General features: G+C 45.6%; 1 protein-coding gene across 4 annotated transcripts in view; it reads right to left on the reverse strand.

Moving 5' to 3' along the window:
* Positions 1-18,214, reverse strand: part of TEP1 (telomerase associated protein 1) — a 46,356-nt gene that overhangs the window by 20,729 nt on the left and 7,413 nt on the right. For 3 of the 4 annotated variants that reach the window (XM_063715430.1, XM_063715431.1, XM_063715432.1), the window contains exons 4-19: positions 17,473-17,607; positions 16,633-16,794; positions 15,745-15,906; positions 15,398-15,469; positions 13,476-13,600; positions 13,066-13,223; positions 8,739-8,848; positions 7,977-8,067; positions 7,568-7,745; positions 5,090-5,258; positions 4,530-4,688; positions 4,275-4,352; positions 3,213-3,343; positions 2,841-2,900; positions 1,515-1,673; positions 43-219 (exon numbers count right to left, since the gene is read on the reverse strand). In XM_063715430.1, the coding sequence (XP_063571500.1) occupies positions 43-219; positions 1,515-1,673; positions 2,841-2,900; positions 3,213-3,343; positions 4,275-4,352; positions 4,530-4,688; positions 5,090-5,258; positions 7,568-7,745; positions 7,977-8,067; positions 8,739-8,848; positions 13,066-13,223; positions 13,476-13,600; positions 15,398-15,469; positions 15,745-15,906; positions 16,633-16,794; positions 17,473-17,607 (2,126 nt within the window). The remainder of the gene's footprint in view (positions 1-42; positions 220-1,514; positions 1,674-2,840; positions 2,901-3,212; positions 3,344-4,274; positions 4,353-4,529; positions 4,689-5,089; positions 5,259-7,567; positions 7,746-7,976; positions 8,068-8,738; positions 8,849-13,065; positions 13,224-13,475; positions 13,601-15,397; positions 15,470-15,744; positions 15,907-16,632; positions 16,795-17,472; positions 17,608-18,214) is intronic. The other variant, XM_063715433.1, reaches the window with a different exon arrangement.

An 18,214-nucleotide genomic window follows, 5' to 3' on the forward strand; every position in this document is an offset into this window, starting at 1 on the left:
CCTCATCCCTGACCCAGCCCCTCTTCTCTGCAGCCCCCACACCTGTTCCTACGGGTCTCCTCCTCAGTGACGCCCCAGCGAAGGTCGATTCCATGAAGGCTGATACGGTGAGGGGCCGCTCGGGCCTGCAGTGCTGGCAGCACAGACCTCAGCAACAGGTCCCGCTCCCCGTGCATGTCTCGGAAAGTGGATGAAATGAAAAGCCGGATGCTGCGCCATCTGGGGATAAGCAGAGAGCAGGGCTCAGTCTAGGGATGAGTCCTACCCCCTAATCCACAGACACTGCTGTGATCACCCTTTAGAACTGAGCACAAGCCAGGTACAACAGACAGCAGATGGGTGCCCAGCAGGCCTTCAGAGAAGCACCTGCTAGTGGTCTCAACTGCAGGGCCCTGGAATTTAAAGCCCACTTGCTATTTCTTGTACACCTCTCCTTTTTCTGGTAATCATTTTTATATACTTACTGTTTGTTCATGACAGCACTGTGAGGTAAGCACTATCATTATCTCCATTTTAGCAATCAAGAAACTATACCTTTTTTTTTTTTTTTGAGACAGAGTTTTGCTCTTGTTGCCCAGGCTAGGGTAAAATGGCGTGATCTCGGCTCACCGCAACCTCTGCCTCCAGGATTCAAGCGATTCTCCCGCCCCAGCCTCCCCAGTAGCTGGGATTACAGGCATGCGCCACCACACCCGGCTAATTTTGTATTTTTAGTAGACAAGGTTTCGTCATGTTGGACAGGCTAACCTTGAACTTCCGACCTCAGGTGATCTGCCCGCCTCGACCTCCCAAAGTGCTGGGATTACAGGCGTGAGCCACCGCGCCCAGCAAGAAACTACAGCTTTAAGAAATTAAGCAACTGGCCAGGCACAGTGGCTCATGCCTGTAATCCCAGCACTTTGGGAGGCCGAGGCAGGCAGATCACGAGGTCAGGAGATCGAGACCATCCTGGCTGACATGGTGAAACCCCGTCTCTACTAAAAATACAAAAAAAAAAAAAATTAGCCGGGCATGATGGCAGGCGCCTGTAGTCTCAGCTACTCGGGAGGCTGAGGCAGGAGAATGGCGTGAACCCAGGAGGTGGAGCTTGCAGTGAGCTGAGATCGCGCCACTGCACTCCAGCCTGGGCGACAGAGCAAGACTCCGTCTCAAAAAAAAATAAAAATAAAAAAGAAATTAAGCAACTAAGCCAGATTCAAATTACTATTTGGCAAAGCCACAATGAAAAAGCCAGAACCTGTGCTCCTAAGCCCTCTGCCTATGCCCTGGCCATACGGCCATGATGTCTGCTGTCATCTTTGCATTTTGACTTCCTTTCCTCAGTAGAGAAAGGAAGGGCTTGCTCACAATCTGACAACTCCCTGTGGTAGAGAAACCCCCACCTGAGAAAGAGGAAGCACGCCTTCACGAACAGAACAAGCGGCATCTCACCAGCTAGAATTTCAGCCCCAGGGTTTCCCAAGGTTTGACTGCAGCCCCTCCCAATTCACAAAGGCATAGAAACACAGACTGACCCTTGCTGGGAAATAGGAGCCAAGGGGCTTGGCGTGTCCTCTTCCAGTGGCCGGAGAGACTGGACCCCTGTCTTTCCTGGGGGTGGTGGAATCTTGAATATTTTGTCCATTTGGCCCACATGTTCCAGAAGATGGGAGGCCCCATGCTCTGCAATGAACCTGACATAAATAACAAGATAAATGAGAGTAGAATACCACAGGTCAAAATCAGTGAGGTCTTCCAAAAAGGGCAGGGGGAAAAAGATATGTCTACGTTTGGTCACCAGTTAAGTGAAGCTCCTCAAGAAGATGACCATAAGCAGTTTATGCAGACTTAAAATAAATGAGGATGCAGAACCATAGGAATGAAGGAAAAGAGAAGCCCAGCTCTAGCCCCTCCTGCTCTGCATGGTAATCATAAACTTGCTGTTGGGCCAGGGCAATGGGCTAGGGAAAGGTGTAAAAATTAAAGCCATCCCAGTGTGCGCTTGAGCAGCTCTGTGCCAGCCATAAAGGCTCCCTGGAGAAGGAGGAATGTGCCTGAGGCTTCCTCATAGGAGTTGAGGGAAATGGATGGCATCCAAAGGAAAAGCCAGGGGAGAAAACAAGTAAATAAGAAGACAAAGGATGGAGAGACAGAGAAAAAAAACATGAAAAGATTTCTATAATTTTAGCTTAAATAGATGTAATTTTCTCTGGATCCAGAACTGAACAGAAGCCACAGTGACACGGCCAACTCTTGACAGTGAAATCTCCCATGTCCCTTTTCTTCTTTCCTACTGGATATAATGCAAACTTGGCTGAATACCAAGATGGCTGGAGCTGAAGCAGACATGCTGAATTACGAGGTAGAAGCTGAGTATTTGAGGATCATGGAGCAATAAGAGAGAAAGTGCCTGGGTCCCTGTGACACCGTGTTGCTGCTATGCCTGGATGGCTGTAAAAGAGGAGTGAACTACCTTACTTTAAAAAAGAAGTGACTGGAGCCGGGCACAGTGGCTCACGCCTGTAATCCCAGCACTTTGGGAGGCTGACGTGGGTGGATCACGAGGTCAGGAGTTCAAGACCAGCCTGACCAACATGGTGAAACCCCGTCTCTACTAAAAATACAAAAATTAGCCGGGCATGGTGGCGCATGTCTGTAGTCCCAGGTACTCGGGAGGCGGAGGCAGGAGGATCGCTTGAACCCAGGAGATGGAGGTTGCAGTGAGCCAAGATTGTGCCACTGCACTCCAGCCTGAGCGACAGAGTGAGACTCTGTCTCAAAAAAAAAGTGACTGGAGTAGATAATCTCCTAAAAACTTTCCAACAAAGTATCCAACCCTTCAGTATCCATTCTGTACTCACTTCAGTATCCCATCAGTACAGCCTGAGAGTGTCACATCATTGGGATTCAAATCTGGTGACCTGGCAAAGGAAGAAGCAGTCATTAACCATCACAAACAATACCTAGAACACAGTCACTGCCCACTAACATCCCAAGATGAAAACCCCACTTCTGCACCTTTAATAGGGTTATGTGGTAGGCTAGGGCTAGGGTGGACTCTCACGGAGGGGTACAGAGTTAGGCTAAAGTATCCACCTGAAGTGCAACAGAGGTAAGAAGGCAGAGGTGGGGAGATCCCTGCCAAGTGGGAGTGTCCTATGCTTTGGCAGGCGTAGAGAGGAAACGTAGACCACTAATTTCTGACACTGGGCAGGAAGTATAAGCACCCTTACAGGTATTGTACCCTTCTTAGGATGATACCAACAAAGAGGCACTTGGAATTCACACGCTGCCAGTAAAGCTGTTTGGCCACATTTATCATTCCTTCATCCATGCTTTGGCCAAGGAGGATGACCCTGTCCACCTGTAAGATGAAAGGGGAGAAGAAGCTAGAGAAGGGATGCTAGAGAGCCCGGGACATTAAGATATGAGCTTTGTGAGGACAGGAGGATTAGAAGAACTCTGAGAGGAGTACCTGTCCTGAGAGCACATAGAATGAGGGAAGCCACTACATTTTAACTTACAGGGGACATCAAAGTGCAGGTTGGAGTGGGGCAGTGGTATACTGCAGCTGGCTCATTCAGGCTCAAGAGAGCTGATTGTTAAGTTTTCAGGAAGTTTGTGGGCAGTTGTTAAAGATGGACATTATTAAACATTAAATTGTATACATTTAAAAAAATTAAATAAGTTATATTAAAAACAAATGTGGCTGGGCATGTTGACACACACCAGTAGTCCCAGCTACTTGGGAGGCTAAGGCAGGAGAATCACTTGAGCCCAGGAGTTTTAGTTGCAGTAAGCTATAATCGAGCCACTTCACTCCAGCCTGGGCAACAGAGTGAGACCCTATCTCAAAAAAAAAAAAATCAGAAAATAAAACAAATGTAATAAATACTCAAAATGTATAACTTCCTAATAATTTTACTACATTTTATTATTATCTACTTGTGCTTATTTACATCTGCTGTATCAGGATTGTGAGAATACTACACAGCAGTGTGCTCCTGAGCGTCTTTTCCCAACTCTGTGTTCAGTAGCATCATGTTGATAGCTTGAAATCAGCCACGGTAGGACTGTTTACACCATGGAAATTTAGCTGATGCTACTAACCAAGGCTTATTTTTCTAGGCAGCTGGTTGTTAGATATTTAGCAGCACACCATTGGGTAGGGGGTTGTAGTCAGTAGAGAGCTGATCTGACTAGAGAAGTCAGCTTTAAAGGTCAAGAAATGAAATATATCAGTTGCAGAGGAAAATGTCGGGGAGGGAGAGGGTTTCTCAGGGATTAATACTCACAGGAACCCTTTGGCCAGCCAGAGACAGCAGGTATTTCCCAAAAGTATTCAGGGACCATCCATCATTTTCATCAAACTCCTGAAGGAAAGACTTCACGTTATGTGGTTGCACAGTAAGCGACAAACACTGCAGCCCTGCAGTCTGCTTGGGAAATCTTCAGAACTGTGTACTATCTGTGCCTTTACCAAATATCTGGGCTATTCCCAGGCCTGTGTCCTTCATGTATTTTTGGATGGTGGGTGTCGAGTGTCTGACCTGGACTTGAGCCTGGAGCTTGATGGCAGTCTTCAGGATGCCTTCTTCTGCCTTAAGCACTGCAGTCTTCAGAGTATCATCTCCACACAGCACGACATCCACCTGCTCCGCCCTCGTGATCATCATCCCAATCAACAGCAGCGCATAGTTCAGTGGGGGCTGATTGGACAAGTGTCAGGGGAAATAAAGCTCCCCTGCTTTGGAATTCACCCTTGCCCAGCCAGCCCTGGAGGCCAAACCCCTCCATTGGTTTGAGGGAATAAGTTCAACACTGGGATGTAGTGAGGTGAAAGTGAGACATATTTTGGTGATGGAAATTTAGAGAGTACCAAGTACCAGCCAAAGGTGAAATGTTAGTATTATATTCCATAAACCTGGTTGAAACAACATCCTAGGAATTGTCCCTAGGAACCGAGGACTGATACTTGGAAGCAAATTCGTATCATTTATTTCAGTCTGAGTGTTTGCCTGGGAAAACCAGCTCTGGGAACAGGATACTGCTCAGGATTCCCAGCATCCTACCAACCCAACCCCTTGGAGGATGCTTTTTATTTTCTTACCCCTTGTGGGTTGCTCTTTGGACAGAGCCTGTCTGCATTAGCATGTGTCCGATAGACCAAGACGGTGCGGCCTGGCAGCAGGGGCAGGCTGTGCTTCACAGAGAGGTTCACAGCTGTCTCTAGGGCCTGTCGGTACCTGTTCAGCATCTCACCATCATATTTCCACTGTCTACAGGCAAGAAAGACACAGACACAGGGGCTCAGGGCTTATCTGCCCCTTAGAGGCAGATGGGGAGATGAGAAGTTGCCACTAAGTATTGAGTCTTCTCCCTCCCTCAAGCACCACACCCCCTTCCACAGCCCACTCCATTTCTGGTGTAGAGGACTGGGAGAGAGCTTCCCTCTGCCCCCATCCTGTAGGATTCTTCTAATCCACACTCATGGTAGGAGAGGGGAAGTCACCTGTAGACCCACTAGCAAACTTAAATTATACACATATAATTTTCTAATAGTCACATTTTAAACAGTAAAAATAAATTGGTGAAATTAATTTTTCTTTTTTTTAAGAGACAAGACAGGCGTGGTAGCTCACGCCTGTAATCCCAGTACTTTGGGAGGCCGAGGTAGATGGATCACTTGAGGTCGGGAATTTGAGAGCAGCCTGGCTAACATGGTGAAACCCTGTCTCTACTAAAAATTCAAAAATTAGCGGGGTGTGGTGGCATGCGCCTGTAATCCTAGCTACTTGAGAGTCTGAGGCATGAGAATCACTTGAACAGGGGAGGCAGAGGTTGCAGTGAGCTGAGATCACACCAGCCTGGGTGACGAAGCGGGACTTTGTCTCAATAAAAAAAAAAAAAGAGCCAGGGTCCTTGGCTCATGCCTATAATCTCAGCACTTTGGTTTAGGAGGCCAAGGTGGTTGGATCGCTTGAGCTCAGGGGTTTGAAACCAGCCTGGGTGACATGGTGAAACCCTAACTCTACAAAAAATACAAAAAATAGCTGGGTGCAGTGGTGTGTGCCTATAATCCCAGCTACTTGGGAGGCTGAGGCAGGAGAATCACTTGAGCCCGAGAGGTAGAGATTGCAGTGAGCTGGGATTGTGCCATTGCACTCCAGCCTGGGTGATGGGAATAAAATCCTGTCTCAAAGAAAAAAAAAAAAAAAAAAAGGACAGGGTCTTCCTCTGTTGCCTAGTCTGTGCAGTGGCATGATCGTAGCTCCCTGCAGCCTCAAATTCCTGAGCACAAGAGATCCCAGCACCTCAGCCTCCCAAGTAGGTGGGACTACAAGTGCAAGCACCTGCACCTGGCTAAAATTAATTTAATACTGCATTTTATTTAACCCAATATATGAAAACATTTTCATGTCACCCTGTAATTAACACAAAAATTATGAATATTTCACACTCTTTTTTTCAGACTGCCTTCAAATCCTAGCATGTCTCAACTCAGACTTCACTAGCATATTTCAACTGCTAAATAGCCACATGTGGCTAGTGGCTACATTGGTCAGTACATGAATACCATTTGGACTGGCCTCTTGGGCTTTTTTTTTTTTTTTTTTTTGAGACAGAGTCTCACTCTTATTGCCCAGGCTGGAGTGCAGTGGCGCGAACTCGGCTCACAGCAACCTCCGCCTCCCGGGTTCAAGTGATTCTCCTGCCTTAGTCTCCCAAGTAGCTGGGATTACAGGCACCCACCACCACACCCGGCTAATTTTTGTATTTTTAGTAGACAGGGGGTTTCACCATGTTGGCCAGGCTAGTCTCAAACTCCTGACCTCATGATCCGCCTGCCTCGTGATCCACCTGCCTCGGCCTCCCAAAGTGCTGGGATTACAGGCGTGAGCCACCATACCCGGCCAGGCTTGATTCTTAAATGGCCCTGTGTTCAGCTACTGATTCAGGAGATTCCTAGTTACTGAGCCCTCTAGAAAGTTAAGTGAGTCCTGTGTTTGTTTTGAGTAAAAATAAGTGTAAGATACCGATGAACCACTTAAAAAGACAGCTGAGACTTCACCAAGCCTACAAAACAGATGGTACATCTGTCTTTGAGCCTGCCGATGGTAACTATCTTTGTGTGTATTTCAAAATACACACACACACACAACAAAAACAAAAGAGATGAATGGGTCAAAAAATACAGAAAGAGATAGAAACAAAAAGAAAAACAAACATGTCACAGAAAAGAAAAAGAAAGAAAACCATGAATCAGAGCAGAAGCAGAGAGGACACCAGCATACAAGCATACACCACCATACATCAGCATAACTAAAAGAAAGGAATCCACATAAACGAATAAAACAATCACAGATAATAGAGTGGAGGTCCAGGAGTAGACTCTGTTTCACGACCTCTCTTTAGGACAATGTTAAAGACAAGGTGTGCTATGCAAGAAACCAGGCAGTTCTGAGCCACTGCGATGACTGACAAGCAAACCTTTACAGAAAAACAGCCGGGCTTCCCAGATGACTTCCAACCTGTGCCAGGGTAGCCCCGATTGCCCACCCTTGGCTCCCAGACGGTGCATACATACCTGGCCTTGTGTACTCTCAGCTTCTCCCTCTTGAGCCGCTCATACAACACAGGTATCCTCATTGCTGTCCGAAGCTGCTGACGGCTTAGGTGGCAAAGAAACCTCCGCCTGGGACGGTTCCTGTCATTTCTAGTTAGTATCCACCTCATCAGTGTTATATTCGAAGGAAACGGCAATGCTGTATGATGACAGGTAAATTTCCGAGTTAGGCAGCTTCTATTCCCTCATCTTTTCCTTCCAGTAATGTGACCTGAGCCCCAACCCTTGGGGCTGGCAAGGGCCTGACCTCTGCCCCCCACCCCGACACACCCTGAGACTGCAAGGCAAGAGGCTGAAAATATTGGTGCTGCTGCTTCATTTATTGTCAGATGTGGGAGGCAAAGAGGAGTTGGAAGAAGGGGGAGAATACCTTGATTTCTGAGTTGAGCCTCAAGGGCATCAATGGCATCATGGGCGTTAAGAAATCTGAATGGAAACTGCCGACTGTGGATCACCGACTTCTAGAAAGCAAGGGAGGGAGGGGTCATGAGCACACGAGCCGGGAGTATAGGGGGCTTCAGGGGTCCACTCTATTAGCTTTGTGGGAAGGTACAGAAGGACAAAATGAACTTAGACAAGAGATATAGAAAAAGGGTAATACGAAGAAAGAAAAAAGTCATCATTTTAGGATGTGAGAAAAGGTAACAAAAGAAGAGAAAGTAACAGAAGGAGCCCTGTTTCTTTTAAGACTCCCTCTGGGCGGGGTGTGGTAGCTCACGCCTGTAATCCCAGCACTTTGGGAGCCTGAGGCAGGTGGACTGCCTGGGATCAAGAGTTCGAGACCAGCCTTGCCAACATGGCAAAACCCCATCTCTATAAATAAAAAACAAAGACTCCTTCTAAAATCAGTTACATCACAGAAGTGTCTCTTCCTGGTAAGTCACTGAGCTCGGAAAATTTAAATGAAAGTTCTTATACTCTACTGTAACTTCTCAAAGGATTTACTGAACCCCCAAACTTATCTCCCTCAACCTGTCTGTATTTCCAGACCTACTTACAGCCCACATGGAAACAGCTTGGTGGCCGTACCTGCCTCTGCCACCTGAAAAAGCCTGGCCTCCAAAGCAGCAGTGGCCTCTCCACGTGCACATCTAGTTGCTGGGCCCCATGGCTACCAGCCCCTCATACATACCTCATGCTGGAGTCTCTGGAGAATGAGCTCATGGTGGCGGGCACTGATTCCAACCCGCAGCAGGTTGCACAGGTTCCGAAGCATGGCCATGAAGGGAAGCTTCCCATTTTCTGTGGAATGTGAGGCATAGAGTGAGAAAAACAAATGAGAAGGCCAGGCACACTGGCATGCACCTATAATCTCAGCTACCAAGGAGGCTGAGACAGAAGGATCACTTGAGCCCAGGACCCTGGAATTGGAGTCCAGCCTGGGCAACATAGCAAGACTGTTTAAAAAAAAAAAAAGCAAATGAGGGATGATTAGAGAGAGGTCAGAGACCAGAGCAAGAAGTTCACAAACCAGGCATGTAGAAAGTCCAAGATAGAGGAAGTGAGGAATTCACATACAGTCTACCCTACTCAAAATGTTTGAAAGGCTTGGAAAGATTAAAAACAGGGTTGGCCTGAAGTTTGGAACAAAATTTATGCAACACTGTTTATGGGATGGCTGTTATGTTACCACTTAATCTGTTGGCTCTAGCCCTAAGATTGGGTTCAACTGGCAAAATGTATTATCTAGTCTAGAACAAAGGTTTCTAAACTTTTTAGATGGCCAAAAGAGAAATTTAGTAGTGTAAGTTGATTTATGAAGTATATACTAACATAATGTAGTACATTCATTAGTTAATATTTCAAGGCACAATATCCATTTAAAAGAAGGTTCACCATTTATGAAACCCCGTCTCTACAAAAATACAAAAATTAGCTAGGCGTGGTGTCGGGTGCCTCTAATCCCAGCCACTCGGAAGGCTGAGTCAGGAGAATCGCTTGAAACCAAAAGGCGAAGGTTGCAGTGAACCGAGATCACGCCACTGCACTCCAGCCTGGGTGGAAAAGCAAGACTCTGTCTCCAAAAAAAAAAAAAAAAAAAAGTTCACCATTTATAATGATGAATGTATGTAAATCCATATTTGAAATAGTCTTCATAATTTGTAAGCTTCTTACCCAATTTCTTATATTTGATTAGTCATTACTTTTTTTGCTTAAATATAGGTGAAAAAGATTTGCACTGGAGATAGAATTTCACCTCTGACCTCTGTCACTTTCTGGTTGTTCCCTTGTGCCTGTGTTATTAATATTATCTTCAAGCCATAGTTTCTTTTCTTTTTTTTTTGAGACGGAGTCTCACTCTGTCGCCCAGGCTAGAGTGTGGTGGTGCGATCTCAGCTCACTGCAACCTCTGCTTCCTGGATTCAAGCAATTCTCCTGCCTCAGCCTCCGAGTAGCTGGGATTACAGGTGCTCACCACCATGCCCGGCTAATTTTTGTATTTTTAGTAGAGACGGGGTTTCACCATGTTGGCCAGGCTGGTCTTGAACTCCCGATCTACAGTGGTCTGCCCGCCTCGGCCTCCCAAATTGCTGGGATTACAGGTGTGAGCCACCATGCCCAGCCCATAGTTTCTTAATAATAATATTTTTAAGGTTTATATCAATTTTAGGCTGGGCGCAGTGGCTCACGCCTGTAATCCCAGCACTTTGGGAGGCCAAGGCAGGTGGATCATGAGGTCAGGAGATCAAGACCATCCTGGCTAACACGGTGAAACCCCATCTCTACTAAAAATACAAAAATTAGCCGGGCGTGGTGGTGGTCACCTGTAATCTCAGCTAATCAGGAGGCTGAAGCAGGAGAATTGCTTGAACCTGGGAGGCAGAGGTTGCAGTGAGCCGAGGTCGCGCCACTGCACTCCAGCCTGGGCATCAAAGTGAGACTCTGCCCAAAAAAAAAAAAAAGGTTTATATCAATTTTAGACAGTTAATTTGGTTAATACTGAATAATATAATTCCAAATCCATCTACAATTGAAAGATAAATTGCTATAAGTCAAATTATATAGAAACCAAAATAAAAAAAAAAAAGAGTGAGCATTTCTGAGCATTGTGGATGCTCAGAAAACCTCAACTATTACACAGAACACTGTATCACATGGATTGAGTGACTATGTGGGTTCAATCTGCATGGTAAATACTGGGAAAATTCTTTTCTTTTAGATAAAAGTAAACATAAATAGGAGGTGTGATTTTCTTTTCCTGGACAGAGGTGCATTCAAACCACTTTAAAGGCGAGGCCTGTCAGTCCCTCACCGTGCCTTGTGCACCAGCCCACACCATCAGCAGCTTCATCAGGTAAACGGTGCTCCCTTTGTAAAGGGGATGTAAGTCTCATTTGAATTACAGCTGGAAGCTTTCAGCCCTCTGGAAGTCTTGGGATTCTCCAGTCATAATTCTTTTTTTTTTTTATTTTTGAGATGGAGTCTGTCTCTGTCACCCAGTGGCACAATCTTGGCTCACTACAACCTCCACTTCCCAGGCTCAAGCAATCCTGCTGCCTCAACCTCCCAAGCAGCTGGGACCACAGACATCAACCACCATGCCCAGCTAATTTTTGTATTTTTGGTAGAGACGGGGTTTCACCATGTTGCTCAGGCTGGTCTCAAACTCCTGAGCTCAAGTGATTTGCCCGCCCCAGCCTCCCAAAGTGCTGGGATTACAGGCGTGAGCCATGGTGCCTGGCCTCCAGTCATAATTCTGATTCACAAACTGTACGGAACAATTAGGTTGTATATGTACTGTAAATGAACTATTGCATCCATTGTCGACTCAAGTTTTTTCCACTGTTACTATGTATAAAAGGTTTTCTAGATCATTTTTGATAAGAAATTAAGTCCAATATCATACTGGTGATATTAGAAAATAAACTGGACATTCATCCTTCAGGTTGCAAAATTCACTAATTTCATTCCAAAAAAATGTTAATGAGTTATTAATGAGATCTGTGATCTCCAAAAAGGGTTCTGTATACCCAATTACATTTTATCTTATATTTTATACTTATATCTTTTTTTATATTTCCTTTTATTTATTTATATTTATTTTTGGCTGGGCACAGTGGCTTACATCTGTAATCCCAGCAGTTGGAAACCAGCCTTGGCAACAAAGTGAGGCCCTGTTTCTAAAAAAAAAAAAAAAAAAAAGGTACATATACATATATTCTGGTATACCCTAAAAATTGTTTTTGTAGTATGTGATTAAAAAAAACTCTAGCCACCACGGGATTAGACTATGGGCATTTGCCTCAACCAGGATAAATGACATTAAAAGAATAAATTTACATGTCCTTACATTTTCAGGGACAATGGTTCTCAACCAGAGGGAGGAAGTGGAGATGGGTGCATATAGAATTCTCTTCATATAGCCGGGTGTGGTGGCTCACACCTATAATTCCAGCACTTTGGGAGGCCGAGGCGAGTGGATTACTGGAGGTCAGGAGTTCAAGACCAGCCAACATGGTGAAACCCCGTCTCTACTAAAAATACAAAATTAGCTGGGCATGGTGGCGTGCACCTGTAATCCCAGCTACTCAGGAGACTGAGGCAGGAGGCAGAAGTTGCAGTGAGCCAAGATTGCACCATTGCAGTCCCGCCTGGGCAAAAAGAGCAAAACTCCGTCTCCAAAAAAAAAAAAAAAAAAAGAATTATCTACATATACCAGCTTCTATCCAGGCCCCTTTATTCTACTCTACCCCAAGTGGTTTCAACTATCAGGGAAGAGGCTGTCAGCTGGGGGCAGGTGTGTGTGTGTATGTGTGTTTGTGTGTGGGGGTGCGTGTGTGGGTGCAGTGGCTCATGCCTATAATTCCAGCACTTTGGGAGGCCAAGGTAGGAGAAATGCTTGAGGCCATGAGTTTGAGACCAGCCTGGGTAACATTAGAAAGACCTTGTCCCTAAAATAAAATTTAAAAAAAGTAAAAATTTTATAAAGTAAAAAATGAAAGAAAGAGCCTGCAGTTAAAAGTAGACCAAAAAAAAAAAAAAAACAGAGAAAGAGAAAATTGAAGATAACTTGGTCCTCCTCTATTTGAATTTTTTTTTTTTCTGTATCAGTGTCGGCAAATTACCTAAAACTTCCATGTCCTAAATACAATATGAGGTTCTGTACAGATTCCGATATGCCATGTGCCAGTCCTACCTTTTTTGGAATGAGTTACAGAGATACTGATACAAGTATAATGAGAGAGAAGGTACTTTTGTCATATGTTGATAAAAACTTGTGCATCACCTAACTATATCTGGTATAATGATCTATGATGCCAACATTACTCAAAGCAGGTACCACTGTTTACTTTGGTGTAGTCAATGGCAGACCTTATAAATCAAATCATTTTCAGTAATACAACTACCAGGCAAAATAATAACTTCATCATTCCACAGAAATCTTCTAGTGAGGATCTAAAATGTGGTGCATAAATGGGGAAGAGAAGGAGGGAATGTGATGGTCAAGGCCACTCTACCAATGAGTTCCTCCCAGACCGACGCTTTGTTCCCCCGTAGGCTCAGCTCCCGCTCCCAGGTCTCTGGCCTAGACAGCTTCATCCTCTTCCCAGCTCTGCTAGAATCCCAAGGCCCAGGAAGGCGACTTCGAGAAAAGAGCTGTAGGTTGGAGGGGTATCTGAGGATAGGGAAGAAAGAGGTCTATCATTTCAGAGTCAGCAAGAAAATAACTCAGAAAAGGAAAGGTGAGTCATGTTTACAGGTGAGTCAGAAAAGGAAAGGCAGCAATTGGAAAGGCAGTCATGTCTACAGGGCATGTCTGCCTAAAGTCATGTTGCTGGGTTTGAGAACTACTGGGATGGGGGCCACGGATGTTGAAAAGTTAAGGAATTACTTAGATGGAATGCATGCTCAGGGTGCAGCTCCTCACCTGTAACCCAGCAGGGCTTGAACGTGCTGGGCAGGCTCGTGGATGTGCAGTCGCTGAACCAGCTTCTTCAGGGTGAATCTTGGAGGATTCTTTTTCTCTGGCACTGTATCACAGGCCTTCTCAAACTGTGGAAACATTCCCAAGTCCCACAGGGGTTCTTTCATCCATGACCATGGGAACTTTCTTCAATAAAGCAGATTGTAAGACCATCCTATCCCTATGTGGTAATTTCTTTCTTCAAAATAGATTTGGCCAAGGAGTAGGAATAGAGGGTACAAATCTCCGGCAACAAGAGCTCCCATGGAGAGCAGCACAGGAATGGCAGCTCTTTGGGGTCACCGTTTCATTCACACAAGCAGTTAACATGGGTTGACTGGCTTGTGAGAAACAAGGTGGGGATAGAATGAACACAGGACAGCTTTGTTTGTAGAGGAGGGGAAAGGGAAAATCAGCTCCGATTTAAATCACTAAGACTCTTAATAGATAAATAGAGAAACGAGCACAATGCAGGCTACGAGGAGTTTAAAAACTAAAAGTAGGCCGGGCGTGGTGGCTCATGCCTGTAATCCTAGCACTTTGGGAGGCCAAGGCAAGTGGATCATTTGAATCCCAGCTACTCGGGAGGGAGGAGTAGGAGGTCAGGAGTTTGAGACCAGTCTGACCAACATGGTGAAACCCCATCTCTACTAAAACTACAAAAAAATTAGCTGGGCATGGTGGTGCATGTCTGTACTCCCAGCTACTTGGGAGGCTGAGGCAGGAGAATTGCTTGAACCCAGGAGGTGGGGATTGCAGTAAGCCAAGACAGAACCACTGCACTCCAGCCTGGGCTACAGAGCAAGGCTTCGTCTCAAAAATAAATAAATAAATAAAAACTAAAAGTAGGTAGCTTTCAGAATCTTCTATGGCAGAAGAACTAAATTTAGGATATATTAATAGGATGAAGAGAAAAGACGAGCTGACCGACTGAGAATGCGTTTTTTCTTATAACGCTAATATATATTTTCCTAATCATCTGTTTTAATAATGATGATGGTAGTGATAGCTAACACTTATTTGTTTCCAGGAATTGTTAGAAATACTTTAAATATAGTAACTTATTTAATCTTTATGACAACCTAACAATGTAGGTTCTGCTTTATTCCCATTTAATACATGAGAAAACTGAGGCAAGAGAGGTTAAATCATTTGACCGATATCTCATAGCCAGTAAGGGGTGGATGGAAGATTCAAAGCCGGGTGATGTGAATCCAGATTCTATGCTCTTAACTGCTATGTACAATACCTTATTTGTCCAAAAGTAAAAAGATTTTGTTTGGTTTGTTTTTAAAACTTCCTGTGAAAGGTATATATTTCATAATGTTTTAAACTCACTTATCCAACTTTACTGACATGTCACCTGGCAGTAAAGTACAATACCAACTGGGTGTGGTGGCTCACATCTGTAATTCCAGCACTTTGGGAGGTCAAGGCAGGTGGATCACGAGGTTAGGAGATCGAGACCAGCCTGGCCAACATGGTGAAACCCCATCTCTACTAAAAACACAAAAATTAGCCGGGCGTGGTGGCACACGCCTGTAGTCCCAGCTACTCAGGAGGCTGAGGCAGGAGAATCGCTTGAGCCTGTGAGGTGGAGGTTGTGGTGAGCCAAAACCATGCCACTGCAGCACTCCAGCTTGGGCCACAGTGCATGACTTCGTCTCAAAAAAAAAAAAAAAAAAAAAAAAAACAATACCAAGGAGAGTGAAGTGAAAAAAAATAAAACCACATGCCTTTCTCAGTGCTTTCAGAACCTTACCCATAATCACAGCCAAGAATCCCCAGGAAGAAAGTATTTTCAACCCTAATAGAATTTTGTTCCTAAATATTAGTCCAGAAAAGATTGTACATGCACATATACAACCCCAGAAGAAGGGACTCACCTTTCTCTGCTCTTCTCTAAGACACACTATGTACCTTGGAAAAGGTCTGCAAGAAAATGGAGGCTCCATCCTCTGTAGGGACAGGAGAAGCAGTTTCAAAAAGGGAAATGGAGGTTGTCCTTGAAGAGACTCAGTCAATAGCCCTGAAGGTGCATCTCTACCAAAAAAGAAGCCAACTAGAAAAGAACCCTGCCCTGCACCACATGCCCCCGAGCTCTACCCAGCCCCCCTGCATTTCTCTGACTCCCTTTGCTCCTGGTATGGGACTTCCCAGCATCAGCATGCTCCTTTGTCCTGCCCTTCCTGGAGAAAAGGGGCGTGGGTCGAGGGCTAGGGCAGTGACTGACTGGACAGCGGGGTGGCCGGCGGGGGTGCCTCTTGGCCCGGTGCTTCCGAGGGTTGTACTTAGCCAGCTGGTACTCGTCAAACTGGGCAAATTTGTCCGTCATGGCAGTACGGAGACAGGCGGGCAGGGGCACCAGCTTATTCTTATCTCCCTCAGCCAGGCTCTGTCAAAGAGAGAGGACACCACTAGTAGCAAGACCCAAACCAACCCTCCAAAACAAAACGAGGCCACTTCATGGAGATACATGAGAGCACAGAATAGCGAGCAAGTTCCCAGCCCTAGCTCCAAAGTCACAATTTCTGTGGTACTGATTTTCATTTCTTCATTAGAAACATGAGGTCCTGGCTGGGCAGGGTGGCTCACCTTTACGCCTGTAATCCCAGCACTTAGGGAGGCCAAGGCCAGTGGATCACCTGAGGTCAGGAGGTCAAGACCAGCCTGGCCATCATGGTGAAACCCCATCTCTACTAACAATACAAAAATTAGCCAGGTGTGGTGGTGCACACCTGTAATCCCAGCTACTCGGGAGGCTGGGGAAGGAGAATCACTTGAACCTGGGAGGCAGAGGTTGCAGTGAGCCGAGATCACGCCATTGTACTCCAGCCTGGGCGACAAGAGTGAAACTCCGTCTCCCAAAAAAAAAAAAAAAAATGCATGAGGTCCAGAATAAGACCATTTTTTTTTCTCAAACTTTGGTCCAGCCCTTCTCAATCACATTCTCCATGTTGGGCAACCCAGCCTAGTGGAGGGAGAAGCTGTCCTGTCTGAGCACCAATGCTGAGGAAAGCTGAGGGGAAACCAAACTGCCTGAGAATTTTCTCCAAGGATGCAGTGAGCATAAGAGAAGGAATGAAGTGAAGGCCCAAGCTCAGGGAAATGAGCACCATACCTGGTAAAGCTCAGCCACCTGGATCCAGTCAGAAGGCAGCTGGACAATGGCACAGAAATATCGTCGCAGGTGGGGGCGACATGCCGGCAAGAAGGCAGCAATGGCCAAGATTTTATTGGCCACATTCCGGACGTTCAGCTGCTGCCTGGCATACAAAGATGCCTAGGACACAGGGTGAGAGGACTAGAATCTCAGTCACTCCTCCCATAGCTTTCTGCCCTGAACTTACCTACTGATTGAGTGTGCCTGTATAAAACCTTTCCTGAGCCGTCCACACTGTCCACAAAATACGAAGCCCAGGCCGCCTGACTTGGCATTCTAAGTCCTCCATACTCTATCCCTTACTCAACTTTCCAGCATGTCTTCTTCTGAGTCTACTGACTGCCTTGCAAGTCAACCAGGCCTTTTCCTTCTTTGGAAGACCTCCTGCATCAATAGCTATCAAAAATTTATTCAGGGTTCAAATCATTGATTAAACCTGCCATTTTCCAAAGCATCATAGAAGATATTTCCCACCTCGCTCTTCTCTGCTTCAGAAATGTTCACTGTCTAACATTCCAGCTGTATTTGTATGATATTTGGAAAAGTATTTTGCTTCCCTAACAATACTATAAGCTCCTTGAGAGAATGGGTACTTACTAAACAAACCAAGCCTAGTATACTCTTTCCCCGCTCTTCACTGAACCACAGGGACTAGGCCTCAGACTCACCCAGAAATCCTTCCTAAGAGAAGCTCCTCCCACCCCCAACATGAGGCTAGTCACCACCCCGCCACACACCATAACCATACTCCCAGTCTACCAGCTTCACACCCCCATCCCCTCCTTCACGCCTCAATACCTTGAGGATAAACTCAGGCTCCAGGAGGGCAAGTTCACGACAGATTTCAAAAATGGCAGCCAGGGTGGGATCAGATGCATCTTTCATGTTTACTTCTGAGACCAGAGTAGAGCACAGCAAGCTCAGTAGAGTCATCTGGGAATTGAGAAAGAGGGAAGAAATGAGAAGAGAGGTAATAAGGACCAACTTAAGCATCCATGCAGACTAACTTACAAAGTCAAGGACAGAGAGAATGGACCCGAGATGTGGAGTCCAATTGAGAACTTACAAAAGGGGATTAGGGCCAGGCATGGTGGCTCACATCTGTAATCCCAACACTCTGGGAGACTGAGGTGGGCAGACCACCTGAGGTCAGGAGTTTGAGAGCAGCCTGGCCAACATGGCAAAATCCCATCTCTACTGAAGATACAAAAATTAGCCAGGCATGGCAGTGCACGCCTGTAATTCTAGCTACTCAGGAGGCTGAGGCAGAATAACGAACTCAGGAAGCAGAGGTTGCAATGAGCTGAGATTATGCCATTGCACTCCAACCTAGGCGACAGAGTGAGACTCCATCTCAAAAAAAAAAGAAAAAAAAGAAAAGAGAGAAAGAAAGGAAAGAAAAAAGAAAAGGAAAATAAAAGAAAAAAGAAAAGAAAAGGGGATTAGGAAGTGAGAAACAAGAGCTAGGTTGTATCCCTACCTTCCCCTTCCAACCAGGGAGGGGACCTGGTTCAAGTACTCAACCACCAACCCCCCCTCC

The sequence above is a fragment of the Pongo abelii genome, chromosome 15, assembly GCF_028885655.2.
Source record: "Pongo abelii isolate AG06213 chromosome 15, NHGRI_mPonAbe1-v2.0_pri, whole genome shotgun sequence".
NCBI classification, from domain to species: Eukaryota; Metazoa; Chordata; class Mammalia; order Primates; family Hominidae; genus Pongo; species Pongo abelii.